This window comes from Mesoplodon bidens (assembly GCF_964165515.1).
Source record: "Mesoplodon bidens genome assembly, chromosome: 2".
In the NCBI taxonomy this organism is placed as follows: Eukaryota; Metazoa; Chordata; class Mammalia; order Artiodactyla; family Ziphiidae; genus Mesoplodon; species Mesoplodon bidens.
The window spans coordinates 2,002,541-2,025,788 of NC_138177.1; the positions used below are offsets into that span (position 1 = coordinate 2,002,541).

The 23,248-nt window shown below is 62.1% G+C and overlaps 1 protein-coding gene across 1 annotated transcript in view; it reads right to left on the reverse strand.

Moving 5' to 3' along the window:
* Positions 1 to 1,249: 1,249 nt before the first annotated feature.
* Positions 1,250 to 23,248, reverse strand: part of PKP1 (plakophilin 1) — a 43,536-nt gene continuing 21,537 nt past the window's right edge. The window contains exons 3-14 of the mRNA XM_081225418.1: positions 17,228 to 17,622; positions 14,524 to 14,668; positions 13,321 to 13,528; positions 12,425 to 12,602; positions 11,226 to 11,340; positions 10,025 to 10,180; positions 9,139 to 9,312; positions 8,579 to 8,732; positions 8,113 to 8,299; positions 7,526 to 7,610; positions 4,789 to 4,895; positions 1,250 to 3,586 (exon numbers count right to left, since the gene is read on the reverse strand). Coding sequence (XP_081081544.1) covers positions 4,821 to 4,895; positions 7,526 to 7,610; positions 8,113 to 8,299; positions 8,579 to 8,732; positions 9,139 to 9,312; positions 10,025 to 10,180; positions 11,226 to 11,340; positions 12,425 to 12,602; positions 13,321 to 13,528; positions 14,524 to 14,668; positions 17,228 to 17,622 — 1,872 coding nt within the window. The 3' untranslated portion in view covers positions 1,250 to 3,586; positions 4,789 to 4,820. The remainder of the gene's footprint in view (positions 3,587 to 4,788; positions 4,896 to 7,525; positions 7,611 to 8,112; positions 8,300 to 8,578; positions 8,733 to 9,138; positions 9,313 to 10,024; positions 10,181 to 11,225; positions 11,341 to 12,424; positions 12,603 to 13,320; positions 13,529 to 14,523; positions 14,669 to 17,227; positions 17,623 to 23,248) is intronic.

Below are 23,248 nucleotides of genomic sequence, written 5' to 3' on the forward strand. Positions count from 1 at the left end.
AGCAGCCACTTTTAAAATAATTAATTTATTTATTTTTGGCTGCACTGGGCCTTCATTGCTGCGCGCGGGCTTTCTCTAGTTGCGGCGAGCCGGGGCTACTCTTTGTTGTGGTGCACAGGCTTCTCACTGCGGTGGCTTCTCTTGTTGCGGAGCAAGGGCTCTAGGTGAGCAGGCTCAGTAGTTGTAGCTCGTGGACTCTAGAGTGCAGGCTCAGTAGTTGTGGTGCACAGAGCTTAGTTGCTCCTTGGCATGTGGGATCTTCCCGGACCAGGGCTTGAACCCATGTCCCCTGCATTGGCTGGCGGATTCTTAACCACTGCGCCACCAGTGAAGTCCAAATGCTTATTGGTTTTGAATCTGTAGTTTGATCTCACATTTTGGTGGCCCCAGACCTCGTGTATCAACAGTCTGGGCCACAGACAGGCCGTCTTTCTCCCGCTAGGCTGAGGTACAGCCCTCCTCCCTGGCCTCCCTGACTGTCACCAACTGAGGGATGACCCAGAGGTCAGGGCCATGGGCTCTACACAGAGGGCACTGCCCTCCCAGGCTGAGAAGAGTCCTCTCCAGCCTTCCCTAAGCCTTTCCAGCCTCCTCCATCCGGGAGCCCACAGCCATACGTCTGACCACCACTTGGAGCTTATGCCCTGTGACTTAGAAAGTTCCATGTGCCTGCCACGTCCCTTAAGAGCCTCTTGAGGCAGGGGGCCCCAGACCATCCTGCAGGACCCAGGGAGAACATGCTTTCAGTAAACGTGGGCTCCTTTTATAGCCCTGAAGCTCACGTCCCCCAGGTGCCTGCCTGGACATGTTCCCTTGGGGGTGGCTTTCCCTTTACAAGCTGTGGGACATTGGGCTTGTCTATCCCCTCCCTAAGCCCCACGTGACTTATCTGTAAGATCAGGGCAGCCACACCAGTGTCCTGGAGACGAGCACGGAATGTGGGCCTCGGAGCGGGTGGTGCCCCCCCCAATGGTGACCCCAGTCCTTGCCTGGCGCAGGGTCAGTGAGAGGGGATCCCTCGAGGAAGTGAGCGGCCCCTCGGTCCTCAGCAGCTCCCCCAATAATCCACTGCTCGAAAATGTTCAAAGAAATGGCAGCAATTTATTGATTTCCTATATTTCCAAAAAAAGCAAACGCATAGTGTACCCCCCAGGGAAACGGGCCTGGCCAGCACTAGGTTCCTCCGCAAACATGGAGCGGTGTGGGGGGCGGACGGGCTGCAGAGCGCCCCACCCTCCCTCCCTGCCCATCCAGAGCCCCTTCCTCACTGTCCCAGCTGCCCCCGCCTCAGCCAGGCTCCAGGGTGGATGGGAGCAGCTCGGCCTCTGCGTCCCGGGAGCTGCTGAGTCTGCGCTGCTAGGCCGGCCCCGCTGGACTGGCTGCTGGTGGCCAGTGACCAGGTCTGTATTAAGTGCAGGAGGCCCTGGGTCGGGGAAGCGACAGGGAGGACAGGGTCCTCCCCCACTCGGCACTGGACTGTCCTGTTCCGGGTGTCGAGCCCGGCAGCGCGCGGCTGACGTGGACTTCACATCCTGAGCTGGGCCTCAGCAGACCCCGTGCTCCTTCTGTAGGAAATTTATCCACAGGCCCCTCCAAGGTCTGCCTCTTCCAAGGCGACAGGCCCAGCTGGCTGGCCTCAGAAGTCATGAGAGAGGTGACCAAAACCAGGCCTGGCCTGACTGTCCACCTGGCCCACGGGGGTCTGGAAACCTGCCCATCCCCAAGGCAGAAGCTGGGCCCCGGCTCCTAACCCTGCGGGGGAAGGAAAGCCGAGGGAAGGGGCACCTCCACAGGGTCACCGGCTAGTTCCCTCTCGCCCTGACTGGACTGGACGGTCCTCTCACACTGGGGACCCCTAAAGCCAGGGACCCCAGGGCCCCTCTTTCCTCCAGGAGAACGTGAGACGGGGGTGTGGCCTCTCCGTTCACTGATGTATCCAGAGTGCTTACAACACTGCCTGGCTCCAGACGTGTTTCTTTGAGAAACCAGTTCCTCTGGGCCCTGAGGGCTGGCAGAGGGGACAGTCTACTGGGACCAGCTCCCCACGGGCCCTGAGAGAGAGGCAAGCCGCCGCCACCACGAGGGGCGGGGAGGGCGTGGCACAGACCCAGCACCGGAGGACACGTGGCTGCGTGGCCCGTCATCTGGGGTCCGTTCCCCACCCCCTCCCTAGTCGTGTCCTGCCGCCACACCTCTCATCAGGAGGGTCCTCAGTGCAGAGGCCCTGACTGCTGGGGTGAGCGGCGGGGCTGGACGGGCCGTGGGGGGAACTCCAGGCGGGGAGGAGGGAGGAGGGAGGACCAGGCAGCCAGTTCCCCCGATCACCACCAGTGCCGCTCGGCGGGGACGCTGTGTCCTGCCCTGTCCTACAGTGCAGACCAAGGACCATTTACACAGCCCTTCTCCGGAGGCCCCTCCTCTACGTCTCATCTGAAATGCACAGGAGTCTGGGGTCCGGGGTGGCCGGTGTTCCTCTTATCACATCCCCTGCGGTTTGAACAAAGTGGAGGCAGAGGGCTGGGGTCGGGGAAGGAGCGAGCGGCCTCTGGCTGGGACGGGGGCGGCTCCCCTCCCCGGTCTATCCAAATTCCTTTCCCCAAGTCTCCTGGGACCCAAAACACTCCCTCGCTTGGATTTTGGCAGGCGCACAGGGCAGGATCCTCCTGGCTGACTCCCTGCCCAGCCCAGCCTGCCCCTCCACTGGGAACACGAGGACCAAGCTGCCATTCCCTGAACAGCTCCTGGGCTTTGAGCACCATTCTGTCTTCTTTCTCCTGCAACAAGTGGATTCAAAGCCCCCGGAAGGCAGGGGCTTCCCAGGCTGAGCCTGCTCTGATGGGTACACAGCCCGCGAGAATGGCCAGCCTCCTTCTCTGGCACCTACCCTCGGGACAGCCTTCACACAGCAAAGCCAGCGCGCCTGTCCTGGCCCGTCCTGCAGACGGCCGCGTGGCACCGGGGGCTGGGCCGCACAAGCGCACAACTAGATCTTCCCAGGAGATACACCGAACCCCGCCAACCTCCCTTCCTGCAGAGCTGCCTCTTAGCGGGGGTTGAGCCCCCGGCCCCACGTATGCCCCACCGCGCCCCACCCCCTGCAGCGGTCCCTGTGGGCCTGGCACTGGCGTGGTCCCTGCCCTGGCACACACAGCTCAGGACAACGGGGAAGCTAAACCCAAAGCACACATCGTCCGCGCCCGTGAGGGCGACTCCCTCCACCACCGCGAGCTGCAGGCCAGCAGCTCACACAGCTCTATGCAGTCTGAGGTCCTGCTTTCAGCACACGCACACACACACACACACACACACACACACACTATACACATGTATATGTACCGTTTCTCGGCAAAAGAAGTATTGACATCAGATGTAAGCTCCCTTAACTGAAGAAAGGCCCCCCAACCCTCCCCAACCCCCAATCCTGTCAGTTCCCCCAAGGAAAAAAAAAAAGAATTTAAAAGTATTTTTGTCATCCACAGCGTCCCGGTTTGCTCTCAGCTGTGGTTAAACATTTCCCAATACTGTGCAGCTGGACAGAATACCCCTCCAGCAAGGCCCGAGTCTTCTCAGCTGGATCGTATCACGTCTGGAAAAGGACAAGACCTCTAGTGAGTGCCCACAGGGGGACAGCCATGCCACCGGTCTCGCCAGGGCTGTCCCCCTCTCACCACGTCCGCACAGATGTGCCCAGGCCTGAGCCTGGGGTCAGGGTCGCCCTCACACGTTCATAGGTTGCTCCTGTTGGGTCAGAGCTGCCCCCCGCCCCACCCCCACTGGGGGCCAGCGCAGCACCGAACGCCGTGACCGCGTGCATCAGGCATCTGCTGGTCTTGGTCTCCTCTCCTTTCCTGTCCTCATGTTGTTGGGGCCCATTTGCCAGGAGCGGGTGTCTGAGGTCTAAGGGAACCTTCATCTGGACTGAAGTTATAGCCCCTACCCCAACCAGGACCCTCCCCGGGTGCTGGGATTGGGGTCCTGGCGATAGCTGGGGCACTAGGAAGTCCCCCTCAGCTCAGAAGACCCTGTTCTCATCCCTGGCTCTTTGCAGATGGCTCCACCCCAGGGCTGCCTGCCTCTGTTGACCCTCGAGGGTTGACGAGGTCTGGTCTGAGCATCTAAGCGTGGTCCTGGGCTTACCTGCATCAGAATCACCTTGGATGCTTGTTTAACAATTTATTTTCCTGGACCCCGCTCCGGAGCCAGTGAATCAGAACTGCTGGGGCTGAGACCAGGGGTGCGCAGTTTAGCAAGCATCCCAGGTGAGTCTAATGAAGGCTAAGGCTTATTTATGAGCCTTTGTCACAGATATCGGATCTGAGGTTTTGGTCCCTAGAATCATCAGCTGCAAACAAGCTTGTCCACACAAGGCATGTTGCAGAGACTGGAAGGTGGATTATAAAAAGGAGAAGGTGATGAGCTGTAGAAGCCCAAACCCAAAACGACACATGGTGTCACTGCAGGGGCGCCATCCACACTGCAGTCCACGTGAATGGTACCACCTGGGTCGTGCAGTGTGCAACGCACACGGCTGTACCCAGCGGTTCTGCCCAGACCTCTGGCCGGTCGATGCTACCAGGACATTGCACACCCCTAACATCCTGTGTGGGATGGTCACTGGCCAGGCAGTCTACACGGCTGTCCTCACAGACAGCCTCACCGTGTGTCAGCTGGACTGAAGGATGCTTCTGCATCCCTGGGGAGCACCGCCTGGCTCCTTTCTCTGGGACTGGCTGAGGCGGCGGCAGGGGTCCTGGGGTCACCCCCTGCCCTGGATGGGCCGACTCTTACCTGCAAGCCGAACTTGCTTGGGCAGCCTCTTCTTAGAATCGGGAGGTGAAGTTCCTGAGGCTGTTGGCCCCAGCTAAGGTTCCCAGCATGTTCCTATCAAAACCTTGCTGTGGAGGAGAAACAACAGCTATATGAAACATCACAGGACGGACCAGTGTGGGCGTCCACGCAGTCAGAGGCTGCCCCCAAGCGTCCTCGAGCTTGCGCGAAGCTCTCCGGACACACTCTGCACGTGTGTCGGGGCTAAAGCTGGCCTGATTAAACGCGTGATGAGCATGAGGTCACTGACACTCACGAGTTAGTGAGATGGGTCTGGCCTTCCGCATAATGGAACATCCTACTTGACATCACAGAAATCTGAATCAAGGCGTGAGGGTTTAGCTAGGGCTTGTCGCTCTAGAAACAGAGCAGCCACCGAAGTCAGATTAGAAAAATTGTTTGTTTCTTCCTCTGACTGGCCCCGCTTTTTAAAAAAATAAATCCCGACAAGAGCTCTTGGCAGGGAGGTCATGCCCGGCGGGGTGGAAGGGTCATGGGCTCTGTCTACCTGTGTGTTCTGCCAACTCCAGCCTTACCAGCCCCAAGCGCATGCCGAGCAGAGACTGAATCTTACTCCTGTATGTCTCATAGCAGACAGCAGGTGCTCAATAAATGCTCTGGAGTGACTGAGGGCGGCCCTTGAGAAGGGGCGCCTGGCTCCAGCCCTGGCCTCTGAGAGCCTCGTCAGCGCTCACTGACCGGTGGGGACACAGGGGTCCAAGGCAGGCGGTTCAAAGCCCTGGTCCCACCTGGTCTGGGCACGGGTCACATGATCATCCCCCCCCAACCCCCCGTCCCCTGCAGGTTTGCAGGCTCTCTCCTGCCAAGCTTGGCGGGATGTGGTGGAGGTCCCAGGAGAGGCGAGTCCTGGGTCCCAGCCCCTCTGTCCTCCAACTGGCCGGGTCACGGCCAACTCCGGGGCCCCGTCTCCCTGGTCTGCAGGAGGGACCAAGCCCATGGCGGCCTCACTGGGGATGCAACAGCCCCGTGAAGGTGGATGAGCACCAAAGCACCCGCCCAGTCCCTTTGCGGCTGTGGTCAAAGCTGGCTCCAACTGCGTGGCCCAGGAGAGCCTAACAAGGGGACTCTCTCTGTGTCCCGGGCGGGTGCCGCCTCCGTACCTGGGTGAGCCCAACCCTCGGGCCACCTTGGAGCAGCTGGAAGAAGCGCTCCCTGGTCCTCTCACCCGCCTCCCCTCCACTAGGCCTTCCTGGCAGCTGTCACGTGGCCAAGCCCACCTGCCCAAAAGAGCAGGACAAGGGCCACCACCAGCAGTGGCTTCACACAGCCCCGGCCACCTTTGACCATGGTGGCTCCACGGCCCCGTCCGTCTCCCCACTGCGCTGGAGGAAGAGCCGTCCTCCTCCTGCCCAGGGGACTGTCCTCCCACCCCCTCCCCCGCCTGGTCAGTCAGTTCCTGACCCTCCAAGACCCTGTCCCCACCCCCTGCCCCCCGCCTTCCTCCTCCTCCTTCACTTTCCCTGCAGAAATGTCATTAAACAGGCGGCTTTTTACCCATTCTTTTGTCTCCCTGCCCTCTGGCCAAACTGAGGTGATCAGGTCCCCTCCCAGCCCCCCGCCCTCCCCCTGCGTGGGCCCCATGGGGTTCCCCCTCCCCCCTTTGACAGCTGTGCCCTAGAGTCACCAGAGACTTCTGGATCCCCAGATCCAGGCCCTTCCTGTTCCCAGCTCCTTGTGCATCAGGAGCCCCGTGAACCGCGGCCTGCCCCCTGCCAGCGATTCCTCCTCCCTCCCTGCCCCCTCTCCCCTCGGCCCCCAGGGAGGGTCTTCTCCCTGCTTCCGCCTTTGTCCCCCAGGACTCTTCTGCAGACGTGCTGCTCGTGCCCGTGGCTTCTCCCACGTGGACACGCAGCCGTCTGCACGCAGTCCGGCCTCTCTCCCCAGGCCCCGCACGCGGACCCCAGACTCCGCCTCTCCATCAGGGCTCCCCTCCCGCGTCCCTCAAGAGCCCCTGAGCCTTCCCCCTTCCCTGGCGGAGCCGTTTCTAGACGTCACCGCAGGGTCTCCAGCCGCAAGCCCGACCCGCCTGCTTCTTCCGCCCCTGCCTTCACGTCCACCCTCACCACCGCTGACACCTCGGTCTACAGAGCGGCTGCCCCAGAGACGGGACAGGAGGTCGGTCAGCATGAAGGGCTCCTCCAGACCTGGACCCGACCGCGCGGCTGGGGAGGGGGGAGGTGTTGGGGCCAGAGGGGCAAGGTTGCCACCGGACAAATCCAGCAGCCTGGTCTCGTGTCCACTCCGCCCTGCAGTGCATGGAGGGAGCCTTCCTAGGGCTGGTTTCAGCATGTAACCCTCTCCTCCAAACCCTCAAGGGCTCCCCAGCGCCAAAAGCAAACCTTTCGTCTAAACTTGATGGGGTCTCGCCAGGCAGCCCAAACCCGCCTTCCCAGCCGGAGCGCACACGTGCCCCCAGGTGCGTGATGGGCCTTTGGTCCGCCTGCTTTCTAGGTCGTTCCCAGAAGACCCCCCACCCCCACGCCTCTGCGGCACTTCCTGGATCTCCTGTCCTCCACCCCCTCAGCGCCTCCGCAGGCCGTGGGCTGAGATGTGTCAGCGCCTGGATCCCAGTCACCGAGGGGCCGGCCTCCCCCATCCTGAGCCGCGCGGACCCGAGTCAGTGCCGGGAAGGAGCAGGAAAGCCTCGCCGGCAGGGGTGGCAGGGGTGGGCCCTTACCTGTCTGAGGACCCCCTGCAGTTCCCTGATGGACCACATGTCGGCCAGGAGGAGTCGGGCGGCCTCTGCAGCCTTGGGGGAGGCACTGCACGGGGGGAAGTTCATCAGGGGTGAGACTCCAGCAACTTGAGGATGAACGAACACCCCCTTCCGTCCCCCCTCACCTCCTCGTGGGGCGGCCCCTGGGTGCCCGAGAGCGCAGCCCCACGGGGGGTCACTCTATACAGCGGGCACAACCCCGGGCCCCTGCCCACCTAGAGGTACCCGGGACTCTCTTTGGGGCCCTGGTCCCACCCCCTGGCCTTGTCCTCAGAGGAGAGGGGCCCGTGGAGCAGACGCAGTTCCCGAACGGCTGGGTCTGCCGCTCGGTGCCTCCCACTGGCCCACGAGGACACAGTGTCCCTCGGCCCCCTGGCCGGGAAGTGTGCTGCCCGAGGCCTGGACGCTGGAGCTCAGCTTCTGGACTGCCCTCCTGGTCAGCCTCCCCGCACCGCACGGCCCCCCGGCACCACTTGGCCTGCTCAGGCTGCAGCACTGCTACCCCGCAGGGCCGGGGAGGGCACGGAGGGGGCCCCCACCCTGCCCACCTGCTGCGACACAGGTTGATGACGTTGCTGATCATGCTGCTGGAGAAGTGCTGCTTGGCCATCCCCGGCAGCGACGTCATCAGGTTCCTCACGGTGTAGCAGGTCGAGGACAGGATGTCCTCTGAGTTGCTGGTGTGGCCGGTGTGGCTGGTGAGGAGTCTGGTCACCTCTGGGAACACTTGGTTCCCTGGGAGAGAAAGGAGGGGAGGGCGCGGGGCCAGGTGACCGAGGGCTCCCGTGGGGCCCCAGGCCTGGCGGCTCCGACTCGGGGCTTGGGACCGTACGGGACCTCGCACACCTGCGCCCCGTCCTCAGGTGACCTGCCCCGTCCCATGCCCGAGCCTCTCTTGGGCCAGCTCCGCCCCCCACCCCAGGGAGCGGTCAGAGGGTAACCTATCGGTGGGCTCTGGAAAGCGGGGGTCCCTCTCGAGGGGGTGGGGGCTGGCCTGAGCCACGCGGCGCTCACCCATCACCCGGTGCAGCGCGGGGTGGCGGGACATGTTGCTCAGGAGGGAAGCTCCGGACCGCACCACGTCTGAGTTGCCCGACTGCAGGAGGTTGGCGATGTGAGGCAAGCCTTTCTCCTTCAGCCCGATCAGCTGGCTCGTGCCACTGGACATCTGAGAGAAGGCACGGATGACTGAGGCCTCGGCTGGGCTCCCCAGGCCGCCCGGCAGGCCAGAGAGGGCCAGTTACCCCAAACCGAGAGACCCCAGAACTTTCTCTCTTCCGTGTTGGAAGCAGAGACAGACACACGTTTGCTCCCAGCTGGGTGACTGCAAGAACAAAGCCCCGGGCAGACATGCACCTGCACCTTACCCGGGGCAGCCTGGAGACCAGGGAAGGAGGGAAGTCTCCGGCCCGCCTCGTTCACGGTGGGAGGGGCCCCAGAATCGACTTCCCCAGTGCCTGGCCCAGAGCCTACGCATGCCAGACCCTTGACTCAGGCAGGCCCCGGTACATGGGGACGCGGGGAGCCAAGCCCGGACTGCGGGTGGAGGGACAGGTGCGGGCGGGGGCGCTCACCAGCCCCTTGCTGGCGGTCAGGTTCTGCAGGGCGCCGGCGCAGGCCTCCAGGGTGGCGTCCTTCTTGCTTTTGCCCATGAGGCTCAGGTAGGTGCGGATGGCGTTCGAGTGGTACAGCCAGCTGCTGCCCTTGGGGGTGGGCTCTTCCTCAGGAAGGGGGCAGTCGTAGTTGTTCTGGGGACAAGAAGCAAGTCGAGAGGGGCCGAACCCACGCATTCTGCTCCCCCAGCCTCAGGGTCATGGTTCCCAGATGAGGAAGCGCCCGCTGCCCCCTCCTCTGTGCACTGCAGCTGCTCCCCGGTGGGTGAGGGGCAACTGTGCCCTCTGCCGTCTCCACGGGGCACAGAGCATCCTCGGTGCCCCAGGCCAGCTCTGCCCCCACCCAGCTATGAGGCTGCTGTGGGTCTCACACCCTGACGCCTCCAGCCCTCCCAGCGTCACAGCCTGAACTTGACCCTCCCTGGGCCAACAACGGTGGTCCAGGGCCTGGCTTCCACCGCCGGCACAGTGATGGCAGCCACCCTCCCTCCGCAGCATCCCTCTGCTTCTGGGTAGACCTGGGGGGCTCAGGAGGCGGTGGGAACCAGGCTGCCCCCCAATCTTCAGGGGTGAGATGAAGAGGGGGAGACTTTACTAGTCACACAGCAAGAGAGACGAGGCCTGCAAACGGGGCTGGAGCTTTTGGCCTCTGGGGGTCTGAGCAGCTCCTACATCCAGAGCACACACACCCCCAGTGTCGTAAGATGCCAAGGTCGGGCAGGGGTCTATCCCCGGGGACTGGTCTCAGGCTCCAGCAGGGCAGAGAGGTGGGGTGCACGAGGCAGTGGGATCCGGGGGACGCAGCGGGAGCAGACAGACAGACGCACGGACAGACACACACGCTCACCATCATCCTGTTGCTCCTGTTGCTGAAGCAGCCGGTGGAGGCCTTCTCGGTGTAGGCATTGCGGGCGTTGTACTCCAGCTGGCGGTAGCGGGTGGGCACCTCGGTGTCCAGGCGGTAGCAGAGGTTGTGCAGGGTACACATGCAGTTCTCCACAGACTGGGGGCCGAGCAGAGACGGCGCTGAGCCTCTGCTCGGCCCCCGAACGCCTGGCTCAGTCCCTGTTGCCACAATCCCTCCAACAAGAGGGCGGGCCCCTCGGGCTGCCCTGGGCCAGCGCAGACCCCGCCACGGTCCAAGACGTTCCCAGTGGCAGCTGCTCCCAGATCTTTGCCGCTTTCCTTCCGTTAACCCTCCCGGCTCGGGGGTGAAGCAGCAGATCTGCCCTCTTAACGTTCGGCCCTGCTGAGGTTTGGGAGCCCCTGACTTCCAGGGCCCGGGGTCACCCAGGTGGAGGGGGCGTCCCATCCAGAGCAGAGCACGGTGCTGCTGGGGTCAGCCTGAGCAGTCAAGTGACAGGCTGTCTCCTGAAGCCGTTGTCACTTCCAGGGGAGGTAGTAGGAGACAAAATCCCTCCCCAGAGAAACCGCGTGCAGGACCCAGGGGCCGTGACGCCCGGCCAGCCCCCTGGGGACTGCTCGCCAGTCTCCGTCCTGCTGTGCGGAAGGACCTCAGCCTCCAGTTTACCTTCCTGCCCTGATTTCCCCTTTCTGTCTGTCTGGGCAGGTGTCCAGAGTCCTGGGGGGTGGGAGGGTGGCTCTACCAGGGCCTTTGGGGGCGGCAGCGGATGCTCACAGAGAGCTTGCCTTGAGCCAGGAGCTCTCTTCATGTTTTGCTTATTAACTGGGTCTCTAAAACAACCCCCAAGGTAGATACGATGTGAACTGAGGAACAGAGAGATGAGGGAAGTGTCACAGTCACAAGGCCTCTAAGTGCGGGAGAGGACCTGCCCCTGTAACCACTGCTCGGGCGCCACCCGCCAAGGAAGGGTCGGGGTGCTCAGCATCCAGACGTCCCCTCTGCTGGCCAGGCTCTCGGTCCCTTCCAGCCACCAGGCCACGCCTTAAAGGCTCCCAGGAGTGCAGACCTGCCCTGTGGAATCTGGGAGAGAAAAGTACCAGGACCTGGAGTCCCAGGCCGCCCTCACTGATTGGAGACAGAGAGGAGTCTAGGTTCAGGGGTGCCACCTGGGGGCGGCGCTCACCTTGTCGTCATAGCAGCCGGCCGCCACGCATTTCTGGATATAGGCCATGAGGGAGTCAATGAGACCCGCGTAGTTGCGCATGGCCTGGCGCCCCGAGTCCGCGGAGCTCAGGTTCCTGTGGAGGACATGGGGTGGGTGGAGAGGGGTGGGGGGGGGACAGGTGGGAGAGGAGGAGATGCAGGGGGGAGGGGAGGGGGGAGAAGAGGGAAGGAACAGGCGGGAAACAGAAATGAGGACCAAGGAAGGAAAGAGAAGTCACTCAGCCAATCCTGCTCAGTCCTGGCTGAGGCTGGGAAGGGGTCTCACTGGAGCTCAGCTCTTTCCACCCTTCTTGCCCACCTGGCCCCCAGGCCCGTAACTTTTCTGTGTCCAGGGCTCCGGTGCCGCTGGCAGCCCAGGCACACACCCTGCCCTCGTAGCACTTGTTGGGCAGGGGACTGGGCGTCCCTCCCCGTGGAAGCCGTGCTCCGCCCCCCGCCGTGGGCTCTCTCCCACCCGGGCAGTCTGGGCCCCTCTGCCTGGTGCAGGGGAGGTGTGACCGCTGCCACCCCACAAGGTCCTCGAGCACCCCGGCTCTGCCTCTGCCTAGCCTCTCTGCTCCCCAGAGGCTGCCGCCAGAGGCGGGGAGGGAGGAGCCCAAGCCAAGTGTACCCCTGTTCTGGGGCTCCCAGGAGCTGGGGAAGACGAACCCCGTCAGAGTGAGGTGTGACCCTTTGGGGGGTCTGCTCCACAGTTCCACCTCCATACTGCCCACCCCCCTGGAAGCAGCACGCCTAGGTCCCTCCGCCAACAGCCTCCAGGGCCTTTGCCACACCCTGGGGCAGAACTCAGGGAACTCTGGGCAGAGCAGTGCCACCTTCACGCCGAGGAATACGGCAGATGCTGTTCACACCCCAGCCGGGAGCCCATCAGCAGACCTGTGTCTAAAAATGCTCTTCAAGACAGCACAAGAAAGGCACGTTTTGTGGGGTGGGAGAAGGGGAAACAGCTGAGCCAGTTCAGCTCTTCAGATCCAAGCATTTCCACTCAGATTCCTAAGGAAGACCCCCTCAGCAGAGGTGCTGGGGTCCTGAGCCTCCACCAGGCCCAGGGAAGCTGGGACGCAGCCACGTCTGGGAGTTGGCCCAGGAGGCCAGGCTGGTGTCGGCCCCCTGCCCCGCTGAGCCTGGGCTGAGCCGGGCTGCGCTCCCCGCCCTCACCTCAGGCAGCCGGTGGCGTTGAAGAAGACCTCAGCGTCCACGGCTTCCCGGGGCACGTTGCTGTTGCCGTCGCACCAGCCGGAGAACGGGATGATGACCCGGTCAGCCAGGACGGGCAGGGCCTCCGAGACCAGCTCCTCCTTTAGCTCGTCGGTGGAGGACAGGTTCCAGAGCAGCCCTGGGGGTGGGGACCGCCAGGGTCAGGAAGACCAGGGACCCAGTGCCACCCCCGGCTGGACACCACCTCCCGGACGGGCCTCTGTCATCTGAGCATCCCGTGAGCCCACCTGCCCACGTCTCAACTAGACGGCAGGCTCTTGAGGGCAGAGCGTCTAGAATTCCCTGTGCAGGTCAAAGTTACACGTAGGGAAGCTGATCAAAACACGTCTGACTCATCAGTGTTTTCTGATACAAATGCTCAGAATCTTCCCACCGTCTCTGTTTTCCACCCAAAAGTCAGCCCAGAGACTCTTACTGTTGCTCTGTATGTGGTCCCATCTTCCCTGTCCCACTCAAGGTCTCCTCGGTGACTTCTGTGCCCTGTGTCCCCACCCTGAGCGCTTGCTGGCACAAGCCTTGGATACAGGCGCTGAAGACCTGTTGCCCTGCTCTCTCCCCTTCACCTGCAAATCCCAGGGTCTGCTGAGTACGGGTCCTGCCTGGACACCAACGCTCCACCCCCGCCCTCTATCCCTCACACACAGATGGTGGATGGACGGATGGATGGAGGGACACAATACCCAGGGTCACCAGCTGGACACGACCCACCTGGCCAGCACTGGTCCCATGGGACTCCTGGGGTGTCAGCCTGAGGCCGCCCACGCCCCACCCTGTCCTGGGCTGTGGCCGCCCCAGCGCCTCCCAGCCGCCCCACTCTCTGTGGCCGGGCTCCCCACCAGTCAGCTGCTTCTGGATCTCCGTGCAGCTGGTCTTCCTCAGGAGGCTGACGGCCTCGCGGATGCCGCCCTGCCTCTGAGTCTCCAGCTTGTTCGTGGTGTTACGGAACACCAGGTTGCGCAGGGCCCCGGCCGCGGCCTGCTGCACGTTCTGGTTGGGGCTGCGGAGAAGGTCCACCAGCTTGCAGATGCCGCCCAGCTGGTACACCTGCGGGACAGGGCGCCCAGCGCCGGGCAGGACGGTGAGGCCGGGCTGACGACCCTCCACTTGGAGCAGCTTCACCCCGGCCGAAACACGCAGGGCGGCCGAAATAAACACGCAGCGCAGAGGGAGGGTGACCGGCCAGACGCGGAGCAAAGGCAGGACTTAGCCACCAGCTCTCTCGCACCCTAGCTGGGACTCCCTGAGGCCCTCCTCCCCAGCCCTGCTCTCCACCTCGGGAGCCTGGTGTGAGGACCAGACGGGAACACGCATGGAAACACACTTCAGAGCCCTAAGACGGGGAGACCCCCATGGAAACGCCTCCTCATACAGCAGGAACTGGATGCAGACGGACCCTGCCCACTCTAGGAAATGCATTCACGGGACTGCACCCTCGGGCTGACAGCGGAGGACTTGATGAGTCCTTCCTGCCAGCCACGCTTAGAGGCACAGACAGCCCTGTTCTCCACCACAGAAGCCTGGTGAGAGAGGATGGCACCACGGAGGGACAGAGACAGAGACAGAAACCGAGAAAGAGAGAGAGAAACAGAGAGAGACAGAGACAGAGAGAAAGAGAAACAGAGACAGAGAGAAAGACAAAGAGACAGAAACAAAGACATAGAGAGACACAGGCAGAGAGAGACATAGAGACAGAGACAGACGAGAGACCGAAACAGAGACAGGGGTAGGGGGAGGAAGCTGAAGTGGAGGAAGACGTCCCTCCTTGGTGGAATCTGAGCAGGGGTCTCTTTGGAACCCGTGGCCGTCACCAAGTGTCTCTTCCACAACCAACAGAGGAAACGTGGCCGAGTGGCGTCCCCTCCACCAGGGGCTGTGCTCCCACAGAGGGTTAAGATGCCCGTTCTGATCTCGGGCAGTGCCAGGCCCACTCCTGGCCGCAGGCAGCTGGGCTGGGGGGAGAAGGAGCCAACGGCAAATGCCGCCACCAGCTCAAGTGCAGGGTCAGGCTGCCCCGCCCAGGCCCTGCCCAGGCCACTTACCTGCTGCTTGGCAGACTCATTCTGGAAGCAGGTGTGCTGGATGTAATAGGCCCCGATGGCCTGGCACTTCTTGTCCTGGGAGCTCAGGTACTGCACGGCCTTGGGGATGGTCAGCCCGACGCACTCAATGTCCTCGCTGCAGATCCTGTGGGGACGGGCGGTGTGGGGTGTGGGAGGGTTACGGGGGCTTGGAATCCCCCTTGCATGCCCGAGAGCCAGAATGAGGCAGCCCCAGGCCCCGCTGTGGACAGCTCCTCCAGAGGAGGGGGAAGGCTCACCCCACCGTGAACACTTGCTGGGACGAGGCCCTGTCATGGGTTCATGTCCAAGCAGCAAGTTACCTCTGCCCTGAGAAAAAGCTCCGCTCTATTCCTGAGGGGAAGCTCTCCACCCACTCTGCCATCTCTCATGTCTGTGCCTGGTACTGGGAACATGGAAGAGAATGGCTGGGGGCCTGTCCATTTATCCATGCCCTGCCATCTTCCTTCCCTCCCTCCATCATCCATCCATCTTCCCTCCATCCACATATCCATTTATCCATCCATCTATCCATTTATCCATCTTCTCTCCATCCATCCATTACCCATTTATCTAGGCATCTACCCATCCCTCCATCCATCCATCCATCTTCCTTCCCTCCTTCCCTCCATCCCTCCATCACCCATCCATCCATCCATCCATCATCCACCCATCTTCTCTCCATTCATCCATCCGTCCATCCACCCACCCCCCCACTCATCCACGCATCCATCTCTCTCTCCTCCCTTCATTTCTAAGTCTAGCTAATTCTTCTAACACAACAATTCTCACACCTACTCCTTCTTCCGTCCTCATGGCCACTGCCTTCCTTCTGACCACGGTCATTCTCACTGGGACTGCAGTGAGACCCCCGCAGCTGGTGTCTTCTCCGAGCACTCCCACCCAAAATGTTACACCCCTTTCCCAGATGAGCAGTCTTAACGCTCTGTTCACTGTGTTGTCCCCATCAGCAGCTTCTCATACTGCAAGTTCAAGTTCAAACTGCTTAAACTGATATCCAAGGGCACGTGTCAGGTCGAACCACACTAAATGGACGATAATCAGCTTTTCTGAGCCACAAAACTAGAACAATCATGTTCTAACCCAATAGTCTGGCTCTGCTGTGTCCTGCACACTCTCTAGCCCTAAAACGTGGGTCTGCTCCAGCAAGACTGCTCTCTGCACTGTGCCCTGATCAGGGCTCAGGGGCGTCTCTATCCCTTCCCCTCACCACCCCCGTGACCCACTGAAGACCCACTGTCTTCCCAGGGAAAGGAAACCTCTCTTCCAGGACCCACACCAGCTCCCAGGGTGCTGACTACAGGCTGCCTCCCCAGCTGCCCGTGTCCTGGGTCCCACAAGACAGCGGGGACAGCTCCTTCCTGGCACCCAGCCCTCCCCCCCTAGAAATCTTCCCAGCATTTCTAGAGGGAGAAACACTCCTCATGGGTACCAGCCTCATGCCTTTCCATAGCGGGTGCCCGACTCCGTTTCTGGAAGGATCACCCATGGGGCAGAGCTCCCCAGTCTCCCCCATCCTGAGAGATTGTCGCCCAGAATCTGCCAGTCAAACGTCACCTCCAAATGGCCTGTCACTCACGCCCTCCATGGCTCACCTGACCCTGTCCTCTTGGGGCCTCCAGTCTGGGGCAATGAGCCAGGGCCAGGCGCTGCCCTGTCCATGGAGAGAGGCTTCTTAGTTCTCTGGAGCATCCTAAATACCCCTGACGGCCTTTGAGTAGCCAGGAGAGGGCCGGCTTTATAACGGTTCTGCTTATGATCAGGACAGCGTGGCGAGTAGGGGAGGGCACAGGGTGTGGCCTCGGCTGTGTGGTCTTGGGCGAGCTACCTAATGTCTCTGTGCCTGTTTCTCCTCAGGTTCTAGCCTGGAAGGGCTCTGAGGGTGACAGATGAAGATTGCAAGGCTCGTGGGCTCCATGGCAGGGGGTTAATCCTGCAGCTGCAGGATAGCCCTGGGCTGTCGTTCTCTTCATGGCTGTCTCCCCGCTCTGACCACAGACCACACACGCTCAGTGAATGTCAAATACATGAATAAAGGACCACTCAGTGGTGACAGAGGACAGCTCCGAGGTCCATGGGGCTCTGAGCCCTGGAGGGCAGGGGCCTCAAGACCCTCGAGACACCGCAGCCATCCCCAAGCCACCCTGTGCCCAGGGCTCTCTATAGGACTCCCACTCCATCTCCTGCATTCCCACCCCTGGCACTAGATCTTACCAGTTTTATGTCTTTTGCCCTGTAAGATGGACCCAGCTCCTTCCCATTGCTGACCCCAGGGCACATGCCTTTGCTATTTCACAATGTGGGGAGAGGTTTACACACCCAAGCCCAGGGATTCTCAAACCCTGGCAGGGTCTCCGTCTCCTGCAGGCTGGTAACGCACACACTGCGGGCCCTTCCCAGGGTTTCTGAGCTGGAGGTCTGGGAGGGCCTGACAGGAGTGTTTCTCACAAGTTCCCCGGTGATGCTGAGGCTACTGGCCAGAGGAGCACACTTTGAGAACTGCTGGCCCAGCTAGCTTTTCTCCTCTGCTTGTTCATTACCTGTGACCCTTGAAAACTCACACACTCGACAGGTTTGTTCAGTGTCTCCAGGCTGAGACCTTCCCAGGCTAACGGTCTGTCTCCCATGCCCCACACGCGCCCCCGCCCCGCCGAGTGACACTCACTTGGAGCTGGCCCTTGAGTGGCTGAAGGACTGGTCCTTGGTGCAGCAGATGGGGTGAATGCACACGGGGTCCTGCTTGGAGCTACAGGAGGGCGGGCATACCGGGTACTTCTTGACCCCCTTCTGGCCGCTGCAGGTGCTGTAGATGCTGTAGCGGTTCTGGGCGGTCTTGGAGCCCTTGCCGCCCAGCGTGCCCTTGCGCAGGGTGCCGCGGGGGTCGCAGTAGAGGTCGGGCTCGCTGCGGCTGGCCTTGATCTTCTGCATGAAGCAGATGTCGCTGCCGGCGCCAGGGGGATTGCAGCTGCTGCGGGGGTACTGCTGGCCCCAGCTCCCCATCTGGCTGTAGGAGCTGAAGCGCCTGTTGCCTGCCTCCCGCTTAAGGGTCCCATTGTAGATCTGGCCAGAGAAGGGGAGAGAGGCTCAGCCGAGAGTCCCAACCCGGGATCCTGGGTCCAGCCGGCCTCGGGATTCAGCCCCCGGCTGCCCCCGTGATGATGCTCAGAGAATCCCGGGACGTCTGGTGTGGAGGGAACCTTGGCCAGCATCTCAGACTACTTTTCAAACTGCAGGCTGTGACCCATTATGGATTATGAAATCACTTTAGCAGACTGTGACCATCTTTTTTTTTTAAATGGGATTGAACAATATACACTGGAATAAAAAATATCAGAGTGCAGTGCAGGTAGAAAGGACTGGGCTATCATGTAAAATGTACTTCATACTGTGCGTTGTAGCCAAAAAAGTTTGACAGCCACTGATCCGGTCCCAGTGGGCCCGGTCCAGGAAGGCAGTCAGAGGTCCAGGGAGGAGAGGGGGCCTTCCTACAGAGGGCAGGGCAACAGTGGGACTTGAACGCAAGCCCCCAGGCCCTCGCCCTGCCGCCCCGTGCACTTCCCAGACACCAGCAGCTCCTGATCGCCTTGGCCGCCTGTACTCCGCACAGGGAAATTTCTCCTACTCTGGCCAGAACTTCTTTCCACTGTTATTTCTCTGCTAAACTCCCCATCTTTGCCTCCTGTCTGCCAAGCCAAGAAGCAAATGGCAAGAGGCATTCTAGGGGGACCCCTCGAAGGCCAGAGGGGGAAAATATACTGCTCCCTGGGCCTCCTGCACCCATGGAGGCCAGCCCGGGGCTGCAGCAGGGGTGCAGGGCGGCCTCCTAGGCTGTGCCATCAGGCTGGCAGCAGGGGAGAGGTGGGCAAGGCTCAATCCAGCAGGAAACTTATAATAATGAGGCACCCCCAGGGCTCTGCGTGAGCCCAGCTGGGGAGTCAGGTGCCCTGGGAAGAGCCTGCAAAGCCGGAGACTTGGTGGGGGCGAAGCCCTCACAGGGCTGTCCAAGGAGCTTTCCCAGGAGCTCACGGGTGGTGGGTCTGCCTGCTCTGACTTGTCCCGAGACTAGAGGATCAACATGCAGCCTGAGAAAATGTCTCCGCACAGGTGCTGACCTGGGACTCAGCTTTGCCAGGATGAGCTGGGGCCAGTCCAGCAGCCCAGAGCCTGCCCGCCCCACCCCGTGAGTGAGCGTGTGTGTGTGCGTGTGCATGTGTGTGCGCGTGTGTGCATGTACGTGTATGTGTGTGTGCATGTGTGTGCGTGTGTGCATGTGTGTGTGTGTGCGCGCGTGTGTGTAAGTGCCCACACACAGGGGAGTCGCCGGGCGGCTGGGAACTCCCCTCCACTCCAGATCTAGCCACCGGCCTTTGGCCGGGCCCCGTCCCTCTCTGCAGGGAAAGCCTTTGGAGCAGGAGACCGCCTGTGGGTCACCTTCCATCAGCAGTGACACCCAGCACTCAGAAGCCACCCACTGTCAACCTTGGCCAAGGTGCTCTGGTCAGCTCCACCCACGCGGGCAGCTATGCACTCAGGCGGGCAAGGCATTCACCCCCAAACTGGGTCAAGCCAGCCAACTCCAAAGGGAACTGGTGTGTGGGGCAGGGTGGGCACAAAGGGACAAGAAGAGGTAGAGACCAGCGGGGTGGCCGCCGTCTGGCCATCCTCAGTGGGCAGCCTGCACGGCACACGAGAAACACGAGAAACACGCAACTAGGCCTCCAGGCCTCAGGCTGGCGGCCACACCCCACCCTCCTCTGGGGGAGGAAGATGACACGGCGCCGTGGAGGGAAGGCTGGGCCCCCCTGGTCCTCAGTGATGATACTCCTGGTCGTCACCCCAGACTGTGACGCCAGAGAGGCCACACGCTTCCCTGGCCCAAACCCAGCGCACATGCCGTCCTGCTGACGAAGCTCAGGGCTTGCTCTCCTGCCCTGGCCAGGGGTCGGGGGGCGCTGCCCACAGGGGCCGGGGTGCCGGCTGTGCTGCGGGAGGGCAGGTATGGGGGGAGGCAGCGGCCCTGCGGGGCAGCATTTCTCAGCCACAGCCGCATCGTGCACCCCACCTGGTTCCTGTGGCACGGCCTGCTGGCGGGCTGGCGGTGGCCAAGCCAGCTGTGGACAACTCTCCCGCCCTCAGGACCTTTGCTGTCACTTTGACAAGCGTGAGCAAGGGCTCCTCTCGGCCGGGCACCATCCCCTCCTAGCGCACAGGGGGCCTGGGCTCCCCTCCAAGGCGCAGACAAGCCCTCCCAGAGCAGGCAGCCCGTGGCCTAGCTGATGCCTGTGCCCTTTGCCCCTTTTCTTCTATCCGCCTGAAATGACAGGGGCATTGTGGGCTCGGTGGGCTGAGACTTCTGCAGCAGAGGGAGTCTCGGGGGCCAAGAACACAGACTCAGGAGCCAGATGGCCTGGGCTGAGCTCCGCCCATGTCAACTGCCCGATAAGCAGCCCTGGGCTTGTGCGTCTTGGTTTCTTCATTGGTAAAGTGGCATCATTGTGCCCGGTGTGCAGGGCCGTTGGGAGAATTCGGTGCACGGATGTTTGAGAGGCGCTTAGCACAGAGCATGATGTAAGTGTCCCTCTGACGCTCAGACTGGGGACAGGGTGGCCGCCTCTGGGTCTTGCCGAAGGAGCTGCCGGGTGGGCACAGGAAGGGGGAGGAATCCAGGCAGCCAGGGCGGCCTGGGAAAGGGGTGCACGCTGGCTTCCTGGGCCCAGGCTGCTCTCACCCCACGGCCACAGAACAGCCTCCATGGGTTTCAGAAAAACAGAGGAGACTGGTCCACCCAGATGGGTGGCTTTATGAAGAAACGGCCTGGTGTTTCTTCACATGGGCGATGTCGGCCTTCAGGCCAGACAATTCTTCACTGTATAGGATGCCCCAAGCAATGTGGGAGGTCTGGTGCCCTGGCCCCCAGGCCCTAAATACCAGTAACACCTCACAGCCACTCTGACCAGTGAGAACACCCCACACGCTTCCAAACGCTGCCTTGTGGATCCTGAGCAGCCGCCGGACTAGACCAGGGAGAAAGGCAGCACGGGATGGTGCTGGCCAGGCCGGGACCCACTCCCACGCTCAGAGAGTCATCTGCTGGCAGCATCCTCTGCTGTGGCAACAAAGGACAGTCTCACACACTCACACACACACACACACACACACACACGCACCCTGTGGTCTGGTCATCTCATGCTTCCTTGGGAAACTCTGGCCTCGGGTGGGATGGCCCATGGATCAAAACATGCCAGAGGCTAGACACTTAATTTCCCGGGAGCACAGCCGACCCCTCAGCCAGAGAGCAGGCTGGGCCGGGCAGCCTCAGGGACGCCTGGGCAGTGTGTCCAGAGAGATACATTTCAGCACCTGGAACCATCCAGGGAGCCTCCCGGAGCCCCGCCCTGCTCTGCTAGTGACTTTGGTCTTATAACCCATTTTCTCTCCCTCTCCCCTTCCTTTGTGGAAAAGGGGGATTTTGCCGCCCACTGAGTGCCCTCACCCCGCCCTGGGCCCTCAATGTAATCTCTCTTTCTATCCCTCCCGAAGTCAGCAAGCTCGCAGAGGCCAACCCTCTCATTTGCAGGCAAGGAAGCCGGTCCTACAGGGCGACTGGGCCAAAGTAAAGCAACAGAAGCCCAGGACCCAGGGCCTCAAAGCACTGAGTGCGGGCGGCCCCCCACAAGCCCCACTCGGTCTGCAGCAGCCAGGGGCGCGCCAGGCGGGCCCGGATGAAAAGAGGGTCTGTGTCTGCTGATGAGCCCTTTCTGAAACCAAGCTTCACCAGGCAGGCAGGGCTGGACAAACCTGTTCTGGGCGGACACGCCCAGACCCTCCTGCCCAGGTGCGCTCAGAGTCACGTCCAATGCCCTCCCGTGAGAGCCAGCGCGTGGGCCACTTCACGGGGTCCTCACCCTCGTGGCCCAGGGAGGGGGCTCCTGAGAAAGGATCCGGATTACAGACGCCTCAGGGACAGACCCCATCGGCCATTTCCCTGCACCTGCCACCCCACTCAGCACCCAGCCGGGCCCCCGGCGCAGCAGGCAGACAGCAAGCCTCCCTCCCCCTGGGGGTGCGGTTGAGATGGCACCGCAGCAGGGGGTCTTCCCACGCTGCGTGGTGGCCCCGGGGGGTCTGGAGGGCACAGGTCCCCTCCCAGCAAGGGCTCCCGGGGGGGGAAACTTAGGGCCCAGGGTGTGAGGGGCTCCCCCGGGCATGGGGCGGCTGCTTGCTCGGCAGTTTGCATCAGCGTGGTAACCACGGGCCTGAGTCACCAAAGGTGGGACCTTGGCCGGGGGGAGTGCCGGTCCTCGCACCCCCCCGGGCACCACTCCCTCTCTGGTTAGGAGCAGGGGTCCCGCCCTGGGCCCGCCCTCCCCTCCTCCCCTGGCACGCGGCTTCGTGCGGAGCGTGGAGGACAGACGGAGCAGCCCCTCGGCTCAGAGGCCCTGCCGTGTGGGCCCGGAGGAGGCTCTGTGGGCACCCCGGCCAGGCCGTCCCTCAGGGCGGGGGGAGCTGCCCCCGACAGTCCGTCACCTGCACCCAGTGACCAGCAGTGCCCACCCGGGGGGACCCCGGCTTGCGAACTGGACAACACTGATGGAGGCCCGGCTCCCAGGCTCAGGGGAGGCACCACAGAAATCTGAAACTGAAATTCAATGCCGGGGGCTGGGCATCTTTTATCACCTGAATGTTTTTAATATGAAAAAGAAGAAAGTTTTGACGTTCATTCTGAGAGTAGAGGTTTCACCAGGGAGCTGGTAAATAATGGCACATCCCTTATAACCTTGTAGGGTCAGGACTGAACTCCCAGCGACCAGGGCAGGAGTAAGAACTGTCGTGGGTAATTCAGAAAAGTTTTCTGAAGTATCTGGACCATGAAGCCCAAGTAGAAAAGCGCCTATGACGCTCCAGGCTGTAGCCTGTGGGTCTTTCATGGAGGTGCTGCTCTCTCTAGGGACAGAGGTCACAACTCTGGGGAAAGAAGCCACCTGACCTCCTGGGCTCCAGGCTCCAAGTCTGCCTCTCAGGCCGGGGGCAAGGGTCAGGCCCACCGTGGCTCCTGCTGCTACTGGCGACAGGGCGGGAACGGGGGGCACAAAGTGCGTTTGTGTGCCCCAGCACCTTGCCGAGAGCTGGTCTCCGTGACGTGATGTCTGAAAAAACAACGGTGCCAGTTCCAGCACCCAGCTGCTCCAGCATCCAGCACCCACCTCCAGCACCAAGCACCCAGTTCCAGCATCCAGCACCCAGCTCCCAGCTCCAGCACCCAGCTCCAGCTCCCAGCTCTAGCACCCACCTCCAGGATCCCACTCCCAGCTCCAGCACCCAGCACAGCTCTAGCATCCAGCTCCCAGCTCCACACCCAGCTCCAGCATCCAGCTCTAGGACCTCACTTCCAGCTCAGCACCCAGCTCCAGCACCCAGCTCCAGCTCCCAGCTCTAGCACCCACCTCCAGGATCCCACTCCCAGCTCCAGCACCCAGCAAAGCTCTAGCATTCAGCTCCCAGCTCCACACCCAGCTCCAGCATCCAGCTCTAGGACCCCACTTCCAGCTCAGCACCCAGCTCCCAGCTCCAGCACCCAGCACCCAGCTCCCAGCTCCCAGCTCCAGCACCCAGCTCCCAGCTCCAGCACCCAGCACCCAGCTCCAGCACCCAGCTCCCAGCTCCAGCATCCAGCTCCCAGCTCCAG